Here is a 25,822-nt window from a genome sequence, read left to right as displayed (position 1 = left end):
AGGGCAGTGAGGGAGAAGAGTTTCTGAAGTGTGCTCAGGATAATTATTTTAATTAGTACATTTCTGGACCAACAAGGAAGGAAATCCAAAGTTATTTTACAAGTACATTAAGAGTAAGAGGATAACTAGGGAAAGAGCAGGGCCCGTTAAGGACCATAGTGGTAATTTGTGTGTGGAGCCAGAAGACGTAGGTAGGGTTCTAAATGAATACTTTCTGTCGGTATTCACAAGTGAGAGGGACGACGTGGGTATGGAAATCAGGCAGAAGGACTCTGATATAATTAAAGAAATTAGCATAGCAAGGGAGGAGGTTCTAAGTGGTCTGGCAGGCTTAAAAGTAGATAAATCTCCAGGCCCAGATGAAATGTATCCCAGGCTGTTGAGCGAGGCAAGGGAGGAGATAGCAGGGGCGCTGGCAATAATTTTCAATGCCTCTCTGGCCACAGAAGAGGTGCCAAAGGACTGGAGGACAGCCAATGTGGTACCATTATTCAAGAAGGGAGGAAGGGATAAACCAGGGAACTACAAGCCACTCAGTCTAACCTCAGTGGTGGGGAAACTATTGGAAACAATTCTGAGGGACAGAATTAATCTACACTTGGAGAGGCAGGGATTAATCAAGGACAGTCAGCATGGTTTTGTTAAGGGGAGGTCATATCTGACCAATTTGATTGAATTTTTCGAAGAGGTGATCAGGTTTGTAGATGAGGGCAATGCATTTGACGTAGTCTACTTGGACTTCAGCAAGGCCTTTGATAAGGTCCTGCATGGGAGACCGATAATGAAGGTAAGAGCCCATGGGATCCAAGGCAATTTGGCAAATTGGATCCAAATTTGGCTGAGTGGCCGGAAGCAGAGGGTGATGGTCAAGGGGTGTTTTTGTGACTGGATACCTGTGTCCAGTGAGGTTCCACAGGGATCACTGTTGGGCCCCTTGCTGTTTGTGGTATATATAAACAATTTAGACTTGAATGAAGGAGGGTTGACCAGTAAGTTCACGAATAACACGAAAATTGGTGGGGTGGTAAATAATGAGGAGGATAGCCTTAGATTACAGGAGGACATAGACGGGCTGGTCAGATGGGCAAATGGAATTTAATCCGGATAAGTGTGAGGTGATGCACTTGGGCAGGACAAACAAGGCACGGGAACACATGATGAGTGGTAGGACCCTGGGAAGTACCGAGGATCAGAGGGACCTTGGTGTACATGTCCACTGGTCCCTTAAGGTAGTGGGACAGGTAGATAAGGTGGTTAAGAAGGCATATGGGATACTTGCCTCTATTAGTCGAGGCATAGAATATAAGAGCAGGGAGGTTATGCTGGAACTGTATAAAATGCAGGTTAGGCCTCAGCTAGAGTATTGCGTGCAGTTCTGGAATCTGCATTATAGGAAGGATGTGATTGCACTAGAGAGAGTGCAGAGGAAATTTACCAGGATGTTGCCTGGACTGGAGAGTTTTAGTTAGGAGGAGAGATTGGATAGACTGGGGTTATTTTCCCTGGAGCAGAGGAGATTGAGGGGGGATATGATAGAGGTGTATAAAATTATGAGGGGCATAGATAGGGTAGAGTGGGAAGGAACTTTTCCCCTTGGTGGAGGGATCAATAACCAGGGGGCATAGATTTAAGGTAAGAGGAAGGAAGTTTAGAGGGGATGTGAGGAAGAATTTTTTCAGCCAAAAGGTGGTGGGAATCTGGAACTCACTGCCTGAAAGGATGGTAGAGGCAAAAACCCTCATAACATTTAGGAAGTATTTGGATGTGCACTTGCAATGCCTTGGCATACAAGGCTATGGGCCTAGTGCTGGAAAATGGGATTAGAATACTTAGGTACTTGTTTGATTGGCACAGACTCGATGGGCTGAAGGGCCTTTTTCTGTGCTATAGACCTCTATGATTCTATGAGGCGATGCTGGATCTGGCTCTGGAGAATGAGCTGCATTAAATAGAGGGGGTATCAGTGACAGAACATTTAGGGAACAGTAATCATAGTATCATGAGGTTAGATTAGCAATGCAAAAGGATCAGGATGTAAGGATAAACCCAGCAACTACGGGCCAGTCAGTTTAATCTCAATGGTGAGAAAGTTTTTACAAACAATAATCTGGGAATCAATTAACAGTAACTTGGATAAATGTGGATTAATTAAGGAAAGCCAACACGGGTTTGTTAAAGGCAAATCATATTTAATTAGCTTGATTGAGTTTTTTGAAGAAGTAACAGAGGATTGATGAGGGCAGTGCGATTGATGTGGCGTATATGCATTTCCAAAAGGTATTTGTTAAAATGACACATAATGTGCAAAATCGAAAGCCATGGAATGAAAATGGCAGCATAGATATGAAATTGGCTAAATGACAGGAAACAGAGAGTAGCAATAAACAGTTGTTTTTCGGACGGATTGGTACTAGGGCCATTGCTTTTTGTGATACGTAACATTTTCTTGGACTTGGAGGTGTAACACAGCGCTACTTCAAAATTTGCCGAAGACACAAAACTTGGAAGTGTAGTGAACAGCAAGGAGGATGTTGATAGATTTCAAGAGGACATAGGGCAGAGGAATGGATGGGCACATGACAGATGAAATTTAACGCAGCAAAGTGCAAGGTGATACATTTTGGTAGGAGAAATGAGAAGAGGCAATATAAATCAAAGGGTACGGTTGTAAAGAGAGTGCAACAACAGAGAGGACAGGGACCTGCCCCTTCACTTCCCCTCTCCTCACCGTCCAAGGTCCCAAACACTCCTTTCAAGTGAAGCAGCATTTCACTTGCATTTCCCCCAACTTAGTCTACTGCATTCGTTGCTCCCAATGCGGTTTCCTCTACAGTGGAGAGAGCAAACACAGACTGGGTGACCGCTTTGCAGAACACCTTCGGTCTGTCCGCCAGACCTCCCTATCGCTTGCCATTTTAACACTCCACCCTGCTCTCTTGCTCACATGTCTGTCCTTGGCTTGCTGCATTGTTCCAGTGAAGCTCAACGCAAACTGGAGGAACAGCACCTCATCTTCCGACTAGGCACTTTTACAGCCTTCCGGACTGAATATTGAGTTCAACAACTTTAGATCGTGAACTCCCTCCTCCATCCCCACCCCCTTTCCGTTTCCTCCCCCTCCCTTTTGTTTATTCCAATAATTTATATAGATTTTTCTTTTCCCACCTATTTCCATTATTTTTATATGTATTCCACCCATGGTTTATTTCACCCCACCCCCACTAGAGCTACCTTGCTCATCCTGCTCTCCAATCTTAATTAGCACATTCTTTTAGATAATATCACCACCTTCAACACCTCTTTGTTCTTTTGTCTGTGACATCTTTTGGTTATCTGCTCCTATCACTGCTTGCTTGTCCTAGCAACCCCCCACCCCTTCCCCTTAAACCAGCTTATATTTCACCCCTTTCCTATTTCTACTTAGTTCTGTTGAAGGGTCATGAGGACTCGAAACGTCAACTTTGTTCTTCTCCGCCGATGCTGCCAGACCTGCTGAGTTTTTCCAGGTATTTCTGTTTTTGTGTTAGAGAGGACAGGGTGTATGTGCTCAAATCATTGAAGGTGACAGGGCCAGTTGAGAAAGCAATTACAAAACTTATGGAATCCGGGACTTTACAGATAAAAGCATAGAATACAAACTCAAGGAACTTACAATGAATCTTTATAAACCCACTGGTTTGGCCTCGTCTGGAGTATTGTGTGCATTTTTGGGCACCATACTTTCAGAAGGATGTGAAGACCTTAGAAAGGATACAGAATGCCTTTCAGGGATGAAGGACTTTAGCTATTGGATAGATTGAAGAAGCTGGGGTTGCTCTCCTTAGAGCAGAGAATATTAAAGGGAGATTTGATAGATGTGTTCAAAACCATGACAGAAATAGACACAGTAGATAGAAACCATTCCTATTTGCGGAAGCATCAAGAACCAAGGGACATAGATTTAAGGAGATTGGCAAAAGGACCAAAGGCGACATGAAGAAAAACATTTTTACATAGTGAGAGGTTAGGATCTGCAATGCACTGCCTGAAAGGGTGTTGGAGGCAGATACAATCAACACTTTCAAAAAGAAACTGGATAAGCTAATGAAGTAAAAAAAATTGCAGGGTGAAGGGGTGCAACTAGCTGAATTGCTCTTGCAGAGAGCTGACATGGGCTCAACAGGTCAATGGGCTCAACAGGTCAATATGTGCTCCTTTTGTGCTTTAACCATTCCATGATACTATGATAAAGGGGCCATTTTTGCTTTGGCTGCCAGTAATTAGGGCGTACCACAAGGACCCGTGCTTGGGCCTTAACAGTTTACAATCTGTATCAATAGGTTAAATGGGAGAACTGAATGTAATGTACCTGATGTCACAAAGTTCAGTGAAGAGGATGCCAAGAAATATAGACGGATAAGTGAGCGGAAAGGAACTTAGCAAATGTAATATCATGTGGAGATATGTAAACTTAGACACTTTGGTCGGATAAATAGAAAAACAAAATATTTTTTAAAAGGTGAGGCACTAGGAAATGTTGGTATTCAAAGGAATCTGGGTGCCCTTGTGCACAAATCATACAAATTTACCCTGCAGATACAACAAGCAATTAGGAAGGCAAATAGTATGTTATAAGAGTAAAGAACTCTTCTAGAAATTATATAGAGTCTTGGTGAAACATACTTCCAGTGTTATGTATAATTTTCATCCCCTTACCAAAGGAAGGATATGCTTGCTTTGAAGAGAGTGCAATGAATGTTCACTAGATTGATTCCTGGGATGGGGGATTGTCCATTGAGGAAAGATTGACTAAACTAGGCCATATTCCCAAAAGTTTAAAAGAATGAGAGTTAACCTCATTGAATCACATGAAATTCATAAGGGTCTTGATAGGGTAAATACTAGGAGGATGTTTCTCTTGCCTCAGGAGTCTAGAACTCGGAATCACAATTTCAGCATGAGGGATCAGCCATTTAGGATTGAGAGGAGATATTTCTTCATGCAACGTGTTATGAAACTTTGGCCCCTCCTATTTCCTATCTACACACTGCTTCTGGTGAAAACACAGCTTTAGTTTCACCATGTATGTTGACCACGTCCAGCTCTTATCTCGCCACCACATCTCTCAATCCCTCTGCTGTCTCTAAATTGCCTGACTTTTTGTCTAACATCCAGTACTGGATGAACAGGAATTTTCTCAAATTAAATATAGGCAAGACCAAAGCCATTGCCTTTGGTCCCTGCCACAAACTCCATTCCCTAGCTGCCAACTCCATCCCTCTCCCTGGTAACTGATCCCAAGATGAGCTTCCATGTCCACCTAGGTGCCCCATCACTATGACCATCTATTTTCACCTCAGCTAAATCTCCTGATTCCACCCCACCACAGTTCATTTGGTGCTGGAACCCTGATCCATGCCTTTGTTCATCTAGACTTCACTATTCCAAAGCATTTCTGGCTGGCCTACCATGTTGTACTCTTCATAAACTTGAGGTTATGCAACACACTGCTGTCCATGTCCCAGCTTGCACCATGCCCCATTCACCAATCACCTCTATGCTCACTGACCTATGTTGGCTCATGATTGAGCAAAGACTCGATTTTAAAGTTCTCATCCTTGTTTTCCAATCCCTCTATGGCCTCGTTCCTCTTTGTCTATGTAATTTCCTCCATCCCTACAACCCTTTGAGGGATTTGCACTCCTTTGATTCTGACCCCTCGAGCATCTTCAGTTTTAATCACACTGGCAGTCATGCTTTCAGCTGTCTGGGTCCTAAGGCCCTAAACCTCTTCACCCCTCTGTCTCCTATTCCTCCTCCAAAATGTCCTTTAAAAATCTACCACTTTATCCTAGCTTTTGGTCATTTTGCCCTGATATCTGCTTATGTGGCTCAGTGTCAAATTTTATTTTATGACTCTATGAAGAGCACTTAGAAAATATCAATGGGATCAGACAAAGTCAACAAGGATTTATGAAAGGGAAATCATGTTTGACAAACCTACTGGAGTTTTTTTGAGGACGTAACTTGCAGAATAGATTAGGGAGAACCAGTGGATGTGGTGTATTTGGATTTTCGGAAAGCTTTTGAAAGAGTCCCACATAAGAGGTTAGTGTGCAAAATTTAAGCACATGGGATTGGGGGTTATATATTGGAATGGATTGAGAATTGGTTAGCAGACAGGAAACGGAGAGTAGGAATAAATGGGTCTTTTTCAGAACGGCAGGCAGCGACTAGTGGGGCACCACAGGGATCAGTGCTTGAGCCCCAGCTATTCACAATATATATCAATGATTTGGATGAAGAAACCAAATGTAATATTTCCAAGTTTGCTGACGAGGACTAGGTGGGAATGTAAATGGTGAGGAAGATGTTAAGAGGCTTCAAAGCGATTTAGACAAGTTGAGTGAGTGGGCAAATACATGGCAGATGTAGTATAAGGTGGATAAGTGTAAAGTTATCCACTTTGGTAGGAAAAACAGATTGGCAGAGTATTATTTAAATGGTGATAGATTGGGAAATGTTGATGTACAAAGGGACCTGGGTGTTCTTGTTCATCAATCACTGAAAACAAGCATGCAGATACAGCAAGCAGTTAAGAAGGCAAACGGTACGTTGGCCTTCATTGCAAGAGGACTTGAGTACAGGAGCAAGGATGTCTTAGTGCGGCTGTACAGGGCCTTGGTGAGACCGCACCTGGAGTTTTGTGTACAATTTTGGCCTCCTTACCTAAGAGAGGATATACTTGCCATAGAGGGAGCATAGCGAAGATTCACCAGACTGATTCCTGGGATGGCAGGATTGTTGTATGATGAGACATTGGGCCAGCTAGGCCTGTATTGACTGGAGTTTAGAAGAATGAGAGGGGATCTCGTTGAAACATAAAATTCTGACAAGGCTGTACAGACTGGATGCAGGGATGATGCTTCCTCTGGCTGGAAGGTCTAGAACAAGGGGTCACAATCTTAAGATATGCGGTAGGCCATTTAAGACTGAGATGAGGAGAAACCTTTTCACTCAGAGGGTGGTGAACCTGTGGAATTCTTTACCACAGAGGGCTGTGGAGGCCACGTTGCTGAATATATCTGGGAAGGAAATAGATTTCTAGACTTTAAATGCATCAAGGGGTATGGGGAGAGAGTGAGAGTTTGACATTGAGATAGAGGATCAACCATGATCATATTGAATGGCTGAGCAGGCTTGAAGGGCTGAATGACCTACTCCTATTTTCTATGTTTCTATGAAGCATCTTGGCAAGTTTTACTACATTTAAAGGCACTGTTGTTTTTGTAAAGCATCACACAGTATAGAACTTGTTTCATGAAGACACCAGAAAAATATTGACCTAGAAATTCAATGGCGCTGCACCCATTTTACAGGAGCTAAATAGGCTCCTAGGGGCCCAAAATATTCCATGTTGCAATATGCCCAGCATATTGGTTTGGGCTGCTCAGTTTCTTTTAACTCTTTCAAGTACACTCACAGTTCTTGACTTTTTTTTTCCGGGAGTGGGACATGAACCCACAACCTTCTGATTCAAAGGCGAGGGTGCTATGAACTGAGCTACAGCTGACACCTCTAATGTAGTCACTGTTGTAATGTGGAAACTCTTTCGAGTTATCAACAGTCGCAGATTGCAACTCTTTTTGAGTACAATCACAGTTCTTGGTTTCCGGGAGTGGGACGTGAACCCACAACCTTCTGATTCAAAGGCGAGGGTGCTATGGACTGAGCCACAGCTGCTCAGTAAGCACTTTGGGCAAAAGACTGAAATTGGTGCAGGCACCTGATTTGCATGTGCAATTTAGATAATGGGGCTAATTTTAGCCCTCAACAATAAGTAAGTTTGGGTAAGGTGGGAATTTAATATTTTTATAAAATTTCCAAATCACCCACTTGCAGTTTTACTGGCATAGGGCTAGGGCCAGGTGACAAGTGCCCTCTCAGGAAACAGATCAGTCGGTAAAAACTTTTAATGCATGCTATCATCTTAACATGTTTTTACCATTAACTAACGTTGGCTGGCTTTCTGTGGTAAAAAGATACAGGAAGAACTGGATCCATAAGGTACGTGCCTTTACAGCACTACTTTTGGCCTTGAGGAGCAGGAGTTTTTCACTGGCACTCTGAAGTTTCTCTGAAGTTTTCCCAACAAACGTACCCACCTCTAGCTTCCCCTTTACCACCAAACACAATCTTGCCACTCCGGCACCCCAACTGAACTCTTCCCCTCTCTCATCACTGATACACTCTTCCTCAACCACCATCCTGTCCCCACATGATCTCTTGGCACCCTCCCCTCACTAGACTACCTCCCTCCCTCTCTAACTACTTCTCCTCTGCAACCTTTTGTTGTTGGCTTTTCCACCTAACAGTTGGGCTGATGTCATGCAAGAAACTTGGAGAAAAATTATAAAAGACAGTCTAAAGGGCATTTGGGAAACCCGTATTCCTGGATTTCCCATCCATATTTTCTCCCTGGTAAGGATCAGGGCCAGTATCTGTTTCATGCCTCTTTATGAAATTGGCTCCAACTGACTGCAGGATACTTTTTGCATTCTGCAGTTGTATTCACCTTCAGTGATATCCCAGGTGAGAATCCCTGCTTGCTGAGAGTGCTTTGATAGCACATAACACTGCAGCTGAACACTTCAAAAGTTAGAACCTGTTGACTGTCAAGCTGATTCCGAAATTAACACCATTATAGATAGCCAGAATTAGAAATTACAGACAGATCTTGTCAGGCATTTGAGCTATTTGCTTGAAATTGTTTACAGTAGTGTCATTAGTTCCTGCAGGTATTGGTAAACTAATTTCAGAGTCTTAAGTCCTTCAAAATAGTTTGCTGCCACCACCTATACTGTACGCTGAAACCAAATAAAGGAATAGAGCTGAGCAACATATATGTTAGGGAAGCCAGTTTCAGCAGCACTAAACAAATAGTTGTTTTTTCCTGTTGCTATCCTGATACCTGAGACTACAAGCAATTCTCTCCTATTCAAACAAAATTATTTGGCACTCTGCCATATCCTCGAGAAGTTTCTAAGCACTTTACAGCCAACTAATTACTTTTGAAGTGCAATCACGGTCACTATATAAAGAAGCAATAGTTTGGTTTTGCCCTGTGATGATATACTGCTCTCAAGGAGTGCTCATCTAAAGCATTTCCAGGAGGGAAGTTTCGGGATGTAGCCAACAGCAGCGTGAACATAAAATGCAATAGAAAAATCTGAAGTATCTGATGGAGAGATTTTGCTAGAACAATTTCTACATTGTGTATGGTGGCTGTAACAGTGACCTGGAGTGATGCTCCTCAGCTATCATTGCACTGTACCTTGGATCTCTTCAGCAGAACTGCGGTTTGCTTAAAGTGGGGCTAGGCTGGGATCTCCCATCTCACATCACTGGGGAGAGGGCAGACTAATAAAGTAACCATCGCGAATAAGAATTTGTTAGACCAGATCCGTCCTTTGGAAGAAACGCTGCTGTCAATTAATTACTTAAACTGGTATAGTGACTGAAATTGACATTAACGATATTGACATTAACATCAATCTACCTCACAGCTCTGGTCAATTTCAATGAACTGCAGTTAGTTTTCTAGTATAGCCTAGACAGTAGAGACCATCTTTGAAGAAATTGCTTCACAATCTTGGGCTGTTCAGTAGGATCAGCTTTTGACCTACTGTTTTGACAGTTGTAGAAATGGCGCCTTGTTATTTCAATTGTTGGCTGTGATTCCCAGGGGACCCATCCACAGGCACCAGTAGATGTTTTGTCTTCATTGGGAAATCATGGCTCCAGCAATACCAGTTTCAATATGGCCACAAAAACTAAGTAAATGGTTTGGAAATACACATGTCAGCATTCTGCACATCAAATAGCCTCTCACTCGCCTGTTTCGGCACCTAGAAATAATTTGTCACAAATTACAGTTCGTTAACTTTCTCAACCACTGACTTTAAACCTCATTTTACCCACGCGCTGTCTCCTCTTTGCTGCCCAGGCATTTAAAATCATTGCTATTTTGATTTAGCATATAACAATGCCATTTGTCTGACTTAGTTACCTCATATCCATTCGTATGTGCGTTTTGGCTGCTTCTCCAAACCTCAGCCCATCACTTCTATTTCCCATTTTCTCTCCCTTTTCCTCATTTCTCTTTTCCCCTCCCTCAATCATGTCTCCTTTCTTTTCCGCATCCTTGGGCTGCTCTACCTTGAGCAATCCCAATTTTTCACCATTCATCGCTTTTCCCAACATTGTACCTCCTTCGCAGGCTTAAATCCCTCTTAAATAATCCTACAGCTTCCCTCTGTACCTCTAGGCATCCTACAAAAGGCCCACTGAGGCAGATGTCATATGTCTTCTAATGAACAACAATCCTAATTGTTGCATCCTTTTCTCTAATCTTGCCAACCTCTTTTCTGTCCCATTCTTTAATCTCAGCTTTGACCTTGTGAACTCAGTAAACCAGCTATCAACGCTCCTTTCCACGTCTCCCTCCAGGATGTACGTCATCCATGAGCTTATTCTGGACAATCACAATGTTATGGCCTTGACGTATTCATGGTTGAAAGTTGATGGCAGCATTGGCCTTAATGAAACTTCACGGCCTGGCTGTACCTTGTACTGTTTGCAGTACACAAACCATTGTGGCTGTGGTATAGCCCCTTTCTCTAATCTTGGCCTATCTCCCCACTCCTCAGGTAACTTCTCCATTGAGCAACTCACCTTGTTCCAGACTTCACACCTTTCATTTAGAATCCTTGTTCTGCCGTGCCCAACCAAATATCACCCCACACTTCTCATTGAGATATCTTCCCTGCTTTCTTGCCACTGCCTTTGTATTGAATAACTTCTTTTCATCAGTGATTTCAACTGCCATCTCAAATCTTCATGTTCTCTCTCCTGTGACTTTATTGCCCTGCTTTTCTCCATAAATCTCTCCCTCCATATGAACACTCTCTGCCAGATTCACAGCCATTCCTCGATCTTGTCATCTCACGTGGCCTTGCTATTCCCATTGTTACTGTCACTAATAAGGCAATCTCTGATAATTTTCACGTATCACACACTATCCATATTTCCCTTTCCCCCACAACCCATCTTCTTTCTGTGCTTGACCCTGGATAACTCCCTCAAGTCACATACTACAACTCTTTCAAATTCCCCATTATCTAGCCTTTGGCCTTAAATTGATTATGACACCTTGGCAGTTATTGATTTGCTAAATCATATCGTCCCCACTACCTTTGAAGCTCCTGCCCCCCTTAGAACTAATACCCTCATGCTAATTGTTCCCATCATCTTTGTACCCTTAAGTCTTTAAGCGCTCAGTATTGAAAGATCTTCCAGGATTGTAAAGATAATGCCCAACTTTTCTTCTGTAACACAACAATCTCCTTAAACCACCCTCCCTGCCTCCTCCGCTGTCAACTCTAATAATAAGTGTGAGGAGTTCATGAACTTTTTTGTCACAAAGATCACCCTTTCAGCTGCCTCTGCTACGTCCCATCTTACAAGAACATAAGAAAGAGTCTGCTCCACCATCTCGATCTTAAATGGGCAGCCCCTTTGGAAACTATGCTCTCTAGACCTAGGTTCCTCCACAAGGGGAAACAGCCTCTTAGCACTTAGCCTGTCAAGTTCCTCAGAATCTTATTTCAATAAGGTCACTTTCATTCTTCTAAATTCCAATGAGTATAAGCCCAAGCTTCTCAACATTTCCTCATAAGACAACCCTTTCATCCCAGGATTCAACCCAATGAACTTTCTGTGAACTGCATCCAATGCAAATATATCTCTCCTTAAATAAGGAGATCAAAACTGTATGCAGTACTCAAGGTGTGGTCTCACCAATGCCCTATACAGCTGTTACAAGACTTACCTACTTTATACTCCATTCCCCTTGCAATAAAGGCCAGCATTTCATTTGTATTCCTAATTACTCGCTGTACCTGCATGTTACTTTTAGTACAATAAAGAGATGGCTCACCTTCTCAAGGGGAATTGGGGATGGGCAATAAAATGCTGGTTAGCCAGTGATGGCCCTGTCACATGAAAGGAATAAAAGGAAATTCTGGAAATACTCAATAGGTCTAGCAACATCTGTAGAGAGAAAAACAGAATTAACTTTTTGTGTTTCATGTACAAGGACTCCTAGATCTCTCTGTACAACAGCATTCTGTCATCTCTGTCCATTTAAATAATATTCTGTTTTTCTATTCTTCCTCTCAAAGTTGGATAACCTCACATTTTCCACAATTCCATCTGCCAAATTTTTTGACCACTCAGGCTCTGTGTCCTCATAAATTGCTTTCCCAACTATCTTTGCATTGTCATCAAATTTGGCTACAATATACTCAGGCTTTTCATCCAGATCATTAATAGATTGTAAATAGTTGAGGCCCCAGCACAGATGCCTGTGGCAGCCCACTAGTTACATTTTGCCAATCTGAAAATGACCATTTATCTTGGCTCTCCATTTCCAGTCCATTAGCCAATATTCTTTCTGTGCTAATATAAATAGCCCCAACACCATGACTACATGTGCAGTTACCTTCTGTGTGACACCTTATCAAATGCCTTTTGGAAATCCAAATACATTTCATCTACTGTGTCACCTTGCTCATTGCAGCTTCGAGGAATTATGAATTTTTCAACATGATTTCCCTTTCAAAAACCATGTTGACTCTGCTTGATTGTTTACGATTTTCTGAATGCTATTACTATTACTTCCTTAATAATGGATTCCAGAATTTTCCCAATGACAGATATTAGGCTAACTGACCAATTGTCTCTTGTTTTGTCTACCTTCTTTCTTGAATAGAGGCTTCAAATTTAGTTTTCCAATCTGCTTGAACCTTTCCAGAATCTAAGGAGTTTTGGAAGATTACAACCAATGCACCCACTATCTCTGTAGCCTCTTCTTTTAAGATCCTAGGCTATCAGGTCCAGGGAACTTGTCAACTTTTAGTCCCATTAATTTTCCAAGTATTTTTTCTCCAGTGGTAGTTATTGTTTTAAGTTCGTCCTTTCCTTTTGCCTCCTGATTTTCTATTATTATTGGGATGGTTTTAGTGACTTTTACTGTGAAGACGGATACAAAATATTTGTTCAAGGACTCTGCCATTCCCTTGTTTCCCATTATTAATTCCCCAGTCTATGTTCTCGGCAAGCCTACTTCAAAAAATGGAGACTTTGACCAAATACTGCTAAGACTGTCATTTCAGCCTTCCACCTGAACAACTCGGAGGTCAGGAAAGAACTTCATGTCTAGTTCTGTGACATGAAGTTCTCAACCATGACTCAATGCCAAAATACCCTTGGCATCACTCTTGACCATACATTGACCTAAAGGCAACACCTCCAGAACACGGGAGCCAAGGTCAAGACTAGAATGAACCTCATACGGAAACTGATGGGTACCACCTGGGGCAGCAGAACCAACATGCTACACATTGCGTCACTCGCCCTGGTTTACCCAACAGCAGAGTACTGATGTTCAACCTGGCTTAGGAGTCGCCACACAAATGTGGTAGATATCCACCTCTAGGAAGTCCTGAGGATTATGTTGAGACCAACACAGCTCAAGTGACTTCCTGTGCTAGCAAACATTGAACCTCCTGATGTCCACAGGGAAAACCTCCTTCTCCAAGAATAGAGGAAGGCTGATAGCTAACGAAACACTCCCTTTAATACAGGACCTCAAGAAACTCCACACACCTAAATGCAATCCTGTAGCGCCTACTGGAACACGCTTCACACCCTACAAACTGACATCAGCCCCACCTCTTGATGGCAGGCCTCCTGGTTAACTGCAATCACCAACCGCAATCTGCTAACTGATCCAAGTGGTGAAGTCCCATATATCAACCTTCCACAGAAAGTCTGGACAACCCTCAACCATTTGAAGCATCACAACCATTCACACTGGGTCAGCTGAAGCCATTGAATGGATTGTTAACCTTGACATCGAACTATAACTGTTTCCCTAGCTGTACAAATAATAATAATTCCACGGTATCATTCTCTAAGGGACCAATGTTTTCTTTAGCTACTCTCTTCCTTTTTATATACTTGTAGAAGATTTTACTGTCTGTTTTTAGATTTCTTGATAATTTACACTTTTATGCTATTTTTCCCTCTATTATTGTTGCAGTCTCTGTAGAGACTTATAACTTTAAAAAAAATGTATTTCCCAGTGACTTATGGAAATAAATGGAAGGGCAAGATTTCACATTTTATGACTTTCACTGTAACAAACAAACTAAAGTTAACATAAATTAAACACTACTTAACAAGTAATTAATCCATCAAACTAAAGAAAAGATACTTTCACATTCACTAACTAACACAATTGAGATATGTCTTATACCTCCTTTCACTGTGCATGACACTTCTGGCAGATATATAGCATTACAGGAACAAACCCCAAGTTATTCCCAGCTTTCCAACAGCCTCACTTCTCCCTGCCACATGAGGTTTGAACTTTGTGTCCTTTGAAAGTTGGTCCATTCGACCCGAATCTCCGAGATCTGACTTTCAGCAACATGGCCCACCTTGGTGATTCCTTGTTCCTTAAATCTCCAAAAGTCCCGTTCATTCTGTTCCCTTCCTTCAAACAAAAAAAATGGATTCTTACCAACATCTTGTTTCCAAACAGTATCTGCTTTGTCTCTCTCCCTCTCTACCTGTGTCCCACAAAAGCAGCTGCCCCTTTACTGCTTTAAGGTATGAAAACTGTCATAGATTTTCAATAGGTTTGGGTCTGTTTCTCATGACAATTGGACCATATAGGTCTGCCTCTGGGGAGAGATTTAGTATGGCCACCATCCCCCGTATCCAGCAAATTCTGTTTCACCATAAGTTAAGGGAGACATTTTAAAACAACCGTTTTGTAAAGTCTGGCATTTGTAACATTTTTTTTATTCATCCTTTGTTGGTTTCTAAAATGTTCCCAATCTTAAGACTCATCACTAATCATCACAACATTGCATGCCTTTTTTTCAATTTAATGGTGTTCTTAACTTGCTTAGTTAGCCATGGATGGTGCGTCATTCTCATAGAGTCTTTCTCAATGGAATATATCTTTGTTGAGAATTATGGAACATCTCCTTAAATGTTTGCTACTGCTTATCCATCTTATCTTTGAATCTATTTTCCAATGCACTTCAGCCAGCTCTTTCTCCATACCTTTATAATTGCTTTTATTTAGGTTTAAGACACTAGATTAAGACCCTCAAACTGAATGTGAAATCCTATTATGTTATGATGGTTCTTACCTAGAGAATACTTTACCATGAGATCATTAATTAATCCTGTCCCAGTATACATTATCAGATTTAAAATAGCCTGTTTCCTGGTTGGTTCCAGAATGTATTGCACTAAGAAACTGTCCTGATACATTCTATGAACTCATCCTCAAGCTCACCTTTGTCAATTTGATTTGTCCAATCTATATGAAAATTAAAGTCTCCAAGGATTATTGCAATGCCTTTCTTACAAGTCCTCATTAGTTCTTAAGTTATACCACATCCTACAGTGTAGCTACTGTTAGGAGGGCCTATAGACCACTCCCACCATGACTTCATTCCCTTGCTACTCCTTATCTCCACCCCTAAGCTGATTCTATATCTTGATCTTCCAGGCTAAGACCATTTCCAACTACTGTACTCATCTCATACTTTAGTAACAGAGCTACCCCACCTCCTCTATCTTTTTGCCTATCCTTCTGAAATGTTAAGTACCCCTGAAGATTCAGTTCCCAGCTTTGCTCACCTTGCAACCCTATCGTATTTATCAGATTCTACCTATTTATTTTCATTTGTGCCATCAATTCATCCATCTTGTTATAAACGTTGCATGCATCCAAATAAAGAACCTTTAATTCTGACTTTTGACCATTTTTCCCTACTCTGACCCTATTTGCTGTTATGCTGTTATTATGTTGAAACCTATTTCTCCCACACCAATCTTTGAGCCCCACATTCAACTCTCTGAATTTATTTACCAATTTTCTCATGACTCAGGTAGTAATCCAGAGATAATTACCTTTGTGGTTCTGCTTTTTAATTTAGCCTGAGCTGCCCAAGCTCCCCAGGCAGAATCATTTTCTGAGTCCTATCCACGTTGTTGGTACCTATGTAGACCACGACAACTGGGCCTTATCCATCCAACTCCCAAGTTCCTCTCCAGCCCTGAGGAAATGTCCTTAATCCTGGCATGGAGCAGGTAACATAGCCTTTGGGACTAACGCTTTGGGTTATATAGAACAGTGTCTACCTTTCTAACTATATTGTCTCCTATAATTACTATATTCCTTTTTATTTCCCCAACTTGAATGGCCCCCTGTACCATGGTTCTGTGGTCACTTTGCTTATCCTCCTTGTACTTCCTGCTCTCATCCACACAAGACTGCAAGAACCGTGTCTCTTTTGGACAAGTGGAAGGGCTTAGGCTCCTCCAATGCTATCTTTTGGATCCCCATTCCTGCCTCATTTGCAACCAATCTTTCCTGTCCCTGACAACAGATCAAATCTAAAGCACTTAACCTAAGTGGTGTGACTGCCTCCTGGAACAAAATGTCCAGGTAAGTTTCTCTTTCCCTGATACATTACAGTGTCCAAAGCTCAAACACCAGCTCCTCAACTCTGAGCCGAAGTTCCTTGAGCTGCAGACACTTACTGCAGATGTGTTTGTAATGGGTCACAATAGTGTCCACCAGATCCCACATGTTACAGCTGCAGCACAACATCTGCCCTGCCATCTCCATTATATCTTATTTAACTAATTAGGTTTCAAGTTTTGAAATATCACTCAATTGTCTATTTATTGTTTTTAATCTAGGTAATAACCTTGTTTAATTTATTAAATTTAGTTATGTACTTTGGGTCTTTACTGCAACTTATTGATTTAATCTTATCTGTTTATATTTAATTTTTATATATTAAACAGCACCTCTTTCACCAGCTCACTGTTTTCCAACACTCGCCAAATTCCTTTGCAACTATGTTAAAATCGGCATTCGAGTGATGCTGCTCTGTGCTAATATTCATAATATATTCACTAATATTTAACTTTCCCTGTTTGAAATGTTTAAACTAATGCCCTAGTTTCGAGGAAAAAGGAGGAAAAAAAAGAAATATTCACCAACCAATCACTTACCTGTGTTCCTGTGACATAATACTTTTTTCCCCTTGTTTTTTGAAACTCTTAATTTGAAAGCTGCTGGTAATTCCCACAATGTTTTTAAATTCTCCACTCTCCCGATGTTCTTTTCTGCACTTCTCCTTGAATGTATTGTCACATCCCAAATTGGTGCCCATCTTTCCTATAATTCCACACTTGAATCCCTCCAATCAGGTTCCCAGTCTGGCCACAGTACTGAAAGGGACCTTGTCAAAGTTACAAATGACATTCTTTGTGACTGTAACTGTGATAAACTATCCCCTCACATCCTTCCCAACCAGTCTGCAGCCTTTGACACAGCTGACCGCACCATCCTCCTCCAACACCTCTCCCCAGTTGTTCAACTGGGTAGAACTGCCCTAGCTTGGTTCCGTTCTTATTCATTTAATTGTAACCAGCGAATTACCTGGAATGGCTTCTTTTCCTACTCCACAGGATTACCTCTCCTAAGAGACTTAGTCACCTTCTACTTCACATCTAAATGCTACTCCTCAGTGATTACCTCAAAACAAGTAGTTTCTATATGTATGTCAATGACTTCAGTTTGATCTCACCGCCATCTCCTGGAACCCCTTTATTCACCCTGATTGTGACGCTACTTGTCTGATATCCGTTATTGGCTGAACCATAAACTTCTTCCAACTAACTTTTTGGAAGGCTGAAACCACTGTCTGTGATCCCGCTATTCCCTGTCCACCATTTCCATCCCTGACAGTTGTCTTCAGCTGGGCAAGACTGAATTCAACCTTCATGTTATGTTCCACCCTGAGATAAGTTTCCAACCTCATATTCACACCAATGCTGCATCTGCCTAATTCCACTTCCACTTAACTCTGACCCTGCCTCAGTTTATCTGTGTTGAAACCCTCATCCATACCTTTGTTACCTCTAGACTTGACTATTCCAATGCTTTTCAGGCTGATTTCCCATCTTCCACCTGACTTGAACTGGCACTCATCCAAAGCTCTGCTACTCTTTTCTTAACTCACTCCAAATCCCATTCACCCATCACCCCTGTGCTTGCTGACCTTCACTAGCTCCCCTTATGACAAGGCATCAGTTTTAAAATCCTCCTTCCTGTTTTCAGACCTCTCCATGACCTCTCCCCTCCCTTTCTCTGTGGTCTCCTACAAGCCTTCAAGATCTCTGCGCCTCTCCAATTCTGGCCTCTTGCACATAGCTGATTTAATCACTCCACCATTGGCTGTGCTTTCAGTTGCATTGGTCCTAAGCTCCTCCCTCAGCCTCTTCAATTCTTAAGATGCTCCTTAAACTGTCCCTCTTTGACCAAACATTTGATTATCTGTCCTCATATTTCCTTCTGTCACTTGGTGTCAAAAATATTTTTATTGATACCACTCCTTTTAAGCATCTTGGGACATTTCACTACAGCCCTATGTAGATGTAAGTTATTGCAGACTAAATTGGGCATGCGTGTTATCCTGGGGCAAGCAACTAGTGGCAAAAGTTTGAACCTCTTTCTAAATTTAATTCTTTGGATTTGAATTCTATAATCTCAAACAAGATGTTTGTGGCTAATTTTTTGGGGGTGTGGTGGAAGAGAACAGAGATTGAATTAGTATGTGTTGGGGACAATTGGTAAGTCAGAAATGAGTCAGAAATGCAATCTGTTTATTTCACAGTTGGCCTCCAAGATCAAATTTTCATCCAGCCACACCTCCCAAATATCAAAGAGGAGAAACAAAACATGGGCCAGGATTTTACAGTCGGTGTGCGGGGGCGGGCCCGACATGCAGACACGTAAAATGATACCCGATGATATCGGGTGTGCGTCCCGACATCATCGTGCTGTCTCACAATATTTCGTTCAGCGGGAAGGCCAAGCGGCCTTTACGTTTTTTAGGAAACCTCCTCCATGAACGGAATGAGGTTTCCTAAAGTTTTTACGGATTAAATTTTAAAAATTTCTGAAAAATAAAAACACGTCCCATCTCATGTGACATAGTCACATGAGGGGACATGTTTCATTAAATTTTTACTGCATTTATTTATTTTTGCAAAAGCACTTCAATCTCCCTGAGGCAGCTTCGTGCCTCAGGGAGATTGAAGCGCAAGCACGAAAGAGCACTGGACCCGACTCTCCCTCCTCCCCCTGCCCGCACAGGTAGCGCTCCCGCTCACGTATTACGCTGGGTGGGCCTTAATTGGCCCGCCTGTGTAAAATGGCAATGCAGAGACGATTGCGGGTGGCGATCGACTCCGCGACAGCTCCTGCTGAGCCTGCTCAACACGGGAAAAATTCAGGCCATTAAGAATTATAGATCATTTCTGTACACAATTTTTAAGGAAAAGCAGGATTCCATATACCCCCCTTCCAGGTGTAATGCTGTGTCTCTCAGTGTTCAGAAATGCCCGAATCTGGCCAGATACGAAAACATAGATGTTAACAGGTTCTATCACTTAGCTCAGATATTTTCCCCAAAGGGTATGAATGGTAATTGTGTTTTACCTATACAAGGGAAGCATTCTGATGTAATGGATGCACTTGCCACATGCATTCTGTGTAAGAAGGAGGTGAAGTTTGACACATGGGGCAGGATTTTCTGGATGGCAGTGTTTCACACTCCACCATCCGAAGAGTCAGCAGGAAACACATCCCTGCCAATCACAGCAGCCCAGCAGCCATTTAACACTCCAAGGAGCGTTAATTGGCTGGAGTTGGGACTTCCGCACCAGAGAGCTGTCTGCCAAATCAGATTGGCCGTCCCATTAGCACCTGCAGCAGCAGTGGCCAAGGCTGGGATTACAAGCAGCACCTAGATTCTCAGCCCTTAAATCCAGGATGAGGAAAGGGATGGGGGATCTCATGGCAGGGAGGGGAGGAAGGTCCAGAGGGCGTGGGGAGAGAGCGGATGGGGGTCTTGATGGAGAGGCTGGGAGGGAGGGAGCACCCGTAGGGGACAGACTTTTAAATGGGTGCCTAATGTGGAAAGAGGGCTCTTGAAGGAGGTACCGCCCCCCCCCCCCCCCCCCCCCCCCCCCCCCCGGCCCTCCACTTCTGCCCAAGGCTTGAACAGAGTGACCTGCCAGCCTTCCCCCTCCCCTGCTCCTGAACTTCTCCCACCATCCTTAAAATTAAGATCGGGTGGGAAGTGACCCCCAAATTGGCCAATCAACTGGGGCGAGGATGGGTGTCCTGGGCCTCACCAGCTCCCGGTAGAATTGTAGACAGGTTGGGGTCGGGAAGGAGGGCGCCTGGAAGGCCACAAGCCTGCAAACCCGCCAGTGGGGGAGTTTGAAATTTTGCCTATGCAGTATTAACCTCAGTATCTTTGACATTAGTTGGCCTTAGTAGAACTCTGCTGCACAACTTTAGCTTTGCCTTAAAGCAGAATTACATCTATAGTCTTCAGAATCATGGTCAGTACATGATTTGGAAGTATTAGTGGGGATTTTTGCAATACTGAAGCAGCTTCAGGCAAGCAATCTCCAGATTACTTTATTCACCTCCTACATGCAAATAACATGTAGTTTTTTAACCCTGCCCTGCCTTTATTTCACACTGATAATAGATTATGGAAGGCTAATGAGTGGAAATAATTCAACATTAGGTGAACCAGCAAATTTGTTTATTTCTGTATTGTATATAGCTAACCTGTAGATAGAATAAAATAATAACTTGCTCCTTTAGGTGAGTAAAATGATTAATTTGTATAAGATGTAAATCTCATTGCGAGGATTACGATGACACTTTTGTTACTGCACATGTTTGATATTTAATAGATGAAATCTGCACTGTCCTAGATGGGATGGAATGGTCTGAGCTACAAATTCTCCGTAGGCATTGAATTCACTGTTCTCCAATTGGAGGATAGTTTTCCCATGGAAAGCTTTATTTAACAGGCAGCTTAGGTGAACAATGTCAGCGCTTACTTTTCTTAGTGCAAGGAATGTTGAGTGATGAACATGCTTTACCTGCCACTTGCAGCTTTCTGGTTGCCAGCTGAACTACAGGTACATTTCATCTCTATTCAGAAGTTTCTTTTCCTATCTGTACATGCTGTTTGATTAAGATAAAGTTGTATTATACAGCAGTTTAAAAATGTTTTTTTTACTGGAAAAAACCAAGATAACTAAAATTTAAACTAACAAACATGCTCTATCAGCTTTGTACAGGTGAATTAGTAAAGGGACTTATAATAAATTGGAAGTTTTATAAATAACTGCAGGTGACATAAAAGTGACTCAGTGCATGATGTTAGCACAAAACCACAAAAGGTGCCCTTATCTCTGTTGACTTTCACTCATTTTTATACATGGGTTTCTTCAGGAGCTAGGCTGAACTAGGAACTCAAGGACTTAAACTTTTCAACTATATATTCATAACACACTCTTTGTTGGATATCTTAATCCTCTTACTCTGTCCTTTGACTTACACCTTAAACATAATCACGGTATACCTATGCCACTGAAAGCCAGTTTTTCGGTCTAAACTTTAGTGAGCATAATGGCAATGCAGGTTACAAACTTCATTAAAAAATCTAGTTTGCAATATTCCTCTCCGTAGGTGCTGTCAGACCTGCTGAGTTTTTCCAGGTATTTTTGCTTTTGTTTTGCAATATTACTTGATTGGCTTCAGCACTGTGACTCAATCAAACTTGGCTGCTTTGGTAGTACGTTTAATTGATAGAAACATTCTGTGAGACTTGGCTATGACAGACCTTGGTGCTTTAATTTTCAAAAAGGACTCAATATCCTGAGATGTTGTTAGCTTTCAAACTCTCTTTGCAATTTGCTGTTATAATTAGCTTTCTCTTGTATGTCTCTGTATGTCCTTTTTTTCACTCTTTTTCCCTCTCTCATTCTCTTTCTCTCTGTGTAGGTTTTATGCCAGGTGTGCAAAGAAACACGCAAATATCTCAATACGGATCTCAGCAAACTGGGCCTCCTATTTCTCCGCATCCATCACCTGGAGGACAGATGCACCCTGGCATGGGTCCTTACCAGCAGAGCAACTCCAGCAGCACTTATGGTTCCCAAAGTGGGCAGTATGGACCACAAGGTAAGAAAAGAAATCTAATTCAAAATAGTCAAAGTTAGCAGAGACTGCTATAAAAATTCTAGCTATAAGTAATAACAAAAAGAGGATCTTTAGGTAACTGGTCAACTATACAGAAAGCATCTTGAGACAAAGGATGGAGTCCGTATGCTTACAAAAAACAACCGTGTACCAAAAAGGGGCTTCATCTATCTACTTTTGCCTTGGACATTCCTCAAAGATACTTCATGCTGATATATAAATGATTAAAATGGGAAACACAGCTATTTTTGTGGCTGATCTTTATAATCACAGCATGGGATTTGAAATGCACTTGTGCATATTTTTTATGTATTGAACATAATGTTGATATCTGTAGATATCAAACATGGAAGACTCATTGACTGCTATTTAAAGAATGCAAGTGAACAAGACCTGTTTTACAGATTAATGGTTTAATATCATATTTGGTGGACATATTCATTTAATAAATTCTTTTATTTGCTGTTCAACCCAAATTTAAAAAAACAAAACTCATTAAGTCTAGAAATGCTGCTTATAGAGCTAGTTCACTGAGTACTGTACAATGTTTTTGCACATGTTATCATTAAATTTATTGAAAACTATTAATATTCTAAATGTGTTAAACCACAGAACTTTGTGGAATAATTGGAAACCTGGCATCCAGGAGCTGACTTCTGGCATTTATATTATCTGGTGACACGCTTGTGGACCTGAATAAAACTGGCTATAAACACTGGCAGCTAGTTCATTGACACTGAGCTCCTAGACACTGAATTAGAGGACCAGTATAAAAGTAGCTTAATATGTCATATCAGTGAATACCAGCACATCTGGCTCTGATTTTTTTTACATAACAATGTTAATCTTGGCAGAGACAATCTCGTCACATGATAGGTCCTCAAAGTATAATTGCCATTACAAATCAGCAGAGCTGGAGGTTATAGGAAGGGAACATTGAGCGAAAATCAGGCCAGGCCTCTTTTCAGCACTTTCTGGTGATAGGCTACGGAGCAGCATTTATTCAGGTGTAGGAGACTATTGACTGCTTACCTTCAGCTGGGAAATAATAAGTTTCAGAAGGTTGTTATGATCTGGAAGACACTATCCGAAAGCCTGGTGAAAGCCAATTCACTAGTAACTTTCAAAAGGCAGCTGGATATATACTTGAAAAGAAAAATGTTGCAGGGTTATTGGGAAAGAATAGAGCAGTGGGACGAATTGAATAGTTCTTTCAAAGAGCCAGCACAGGCACCTGTGGGACAAATGGCCTCCATCTGTGCTGTATGAATCTACAAAGAATAGCTACAGACATGCCAACCAAGAAAACCAGTGAAAGTTGTCCCACAATTTCACAAAAGGTGGCAACTCCAACCATGTTGAATGTAGCCCTATGACATATATAGTTACACTGAAAGTGCAGTGGCACACAGGCTTCTAATAATAAATTTATAGTATTTGTATGGCAAAATTGAAAGGATTTAATCCTAATTTCTTGTGGAAAAATTATGAAGGTATATCAATTTGGATTAATTGTTTACATATGTTTGTCACAGTAGTACAGAGACACTATTTTCTTCCCCCTGCACCCCCCTCACAACTCTCTCCTTGCCATTCCCCAAAATCTTTGCTGGTACACTTTTCCCTCAAGTTTTAGCTTCTTCCTTTTACCCCCTCGCCGGTTCCTACCTGAAGCTTTGGGTAATGTAATTTTGCTATGCACCGAGAGGATGAATTTCTGATTTGACAAAACCATCACAAGAATTTCTGTCCACTGGAGTTCCACTCCACAGGGCAGCTATAACATCATCAAGTAAAAGTGGCAGGTGATAAAGCTGAGCAATGTGGATTCTGATTCGCAAGCAGTCAAACTGACATTGACTCCAAAATAATAAATAGGTGAAACAGATAGTTGACATGCATGGACTTGGTGAGGGGAAAGGTGTAAATCCAACTTGATTTTTTTAATATATAGATGAGCCATCTACAGTGTGTGAAGGTAATAAGTAGCTTTTTCAATGTTAAGGATTCTTTGCAGTAAAGTGGTTTGGATTTATAGAGTAAATGTAAGCTACCAGCTAATTCAAGTTTGGTTTCTGACCTGTTTTTTAATTTTAAAAATGCTCAGAAAGACTGTTTACATTACAGTCTCCAGATCATACAAAATAGTGAGTTAAGGGAGATTCTGACTCTTAACAACTCTTAACATTATGTGGACCAAGTTCATTACAGGAGCCAGAAGTGCAGTTTTCTTCAGTGAATTAAAAAGCTACATTGGCAAGACCTGTAGTTTTTTAATGTCACTATCAGTTTGGCAGGAATACTATGTTTTAACCTTATATCTTTCCACCACAAGGCCGATGTAAAAATTTCCCAGATGAAAAACACTCACCTTAATTCTTAAGTAAAGCTACTGTTTCTCCTCAGTTTTTATTTGCTAAACTGAAAAACCCTTTAAAAGTGAGGGTTGATTATACATGAAGGAATAAAGAACTAGAATGCTTTGGGATTTTTTTGTGTGTGCAATTTTTTTTTTATATGAAAGCCATAGGAGTGACCATTACACATCATGAACACAAAGTCACTTAGAGATAGAGATAAGGTCTTCATTCTGGCAAGAGGCCACCAGAGCCACCATGCAGCTTTTAGCTGTGATTCCTTTTGTAATACCTCATAGGACATCTTCCAAAAGCTATTGTTTCAAGTGTTTATTTTCTTTTTTCCCACTATGCATTGTTCTAGAGCCTTAGGTTTAAAATTCTACACAGTTCAGCACATGCTATTTCACTGATATGGAGCAAACCTCATGCTACATCCTAGAGAACAGCATTGTATTTTGGCTAAAGGAGCCTATCATTTGTTGCAGCCCTTCATGACATCCACTGCAGGGGCAGAATTTGCCGAAGAAAAAATAACTTTCTTCTCACCAGCTCCCCAGGTCTTAATCTGTTATTAACAGAGTATTCCTAAAATTGTTTAAATTATGGTGAACCATAGACATCTCAATCATTGTGTTACTGACTTGTGTGCACACCAATATGTAAATGAATCTGTGCAATTGTAAGAAGACTATTTCTAGGAAAGCTCTTTGCTGTACATTCACACCTTCTTGCTCCTCTTACACTGGTGCCGTTTCTAAAAACCACTCGCCACCACTCTATGGGCTGTGAAATACAGTTACTCTTCAAAAAGAGTGAAAGTAATTCCATTGGAATAATTTTTCCCCTTTTCGCTCCCTATACCTCCTTAGGTTTTCCCAGTCTTTCCTAAAGGTACTGACTCTTGCAGCTCCATGCAGGCCGACAGCTGTTTGATTCCTCATCCATCATTACATCATATGTAAGCCTAGACAGCGAATATGAACAGGCTGCTATGGAGGTTTTCCCACAAAAATGTTATCCATATGCACTCAACTTTCATCAGAGGCAGTGGATAGTAAACGAGACCAGAAATCCTGGCTTTTTTATACAATCCCTGCCTCAAGGGATCATGTAAGCACAGACCAGGGATTTGTATGTGAAACCTGCTTTGTAAGATTAGCCTGTGTACTGGCAATGATTTTCCAAATTAGACATTAAGCTAATTCAAATGAGTATCTAATTTGAAAACTCTTGAAGACAAACAAAATTA

At 41.4% G+C, this 25,822-nt stretch overlaps 1 protein-coding gene across 1 annotated transcript in view; it reads left to right on the top strand.

Moving 5' to 3' along the window:
* Nucleotides 1-25,822, top strand: part of LOC144689614 (AT-rich interactive domain-containing protein 1B-like) — a 198,522-nt gene that overhangs the window by 15,552 nt on the left and 157,148 nt on the right. The window contains exon 3 of the mRNA XM_078556841.1: nucleotides 22,016-22,195. Within this exon, the coding sequence (XP_078412967.1) occupies nucleotides 22,016-22,195 (180 nt within the window). The remainder of the gene's footprint in view (nucleotides 1-22,015; nucleotides 22,196-25,822) is intronic.

This window comes from Cetorhinus maximus, chromosome 14 (genome assembly GCF_964194155.1).
Source record: "Cetorhinus maximus chromosome 14, sCetMax3.hap1.1, whole genome shotgun sequence".
Lineage (NCBI taxonomy): Eukaryota > Metazoa > Chordata > Chondrichthyes > Lamniformes > Cetorhinidae > Cetorhinus > Cetorhinus maximus.
This window is presented reverse-complemented; position numbering and strand designations above follow the sequence as displayed.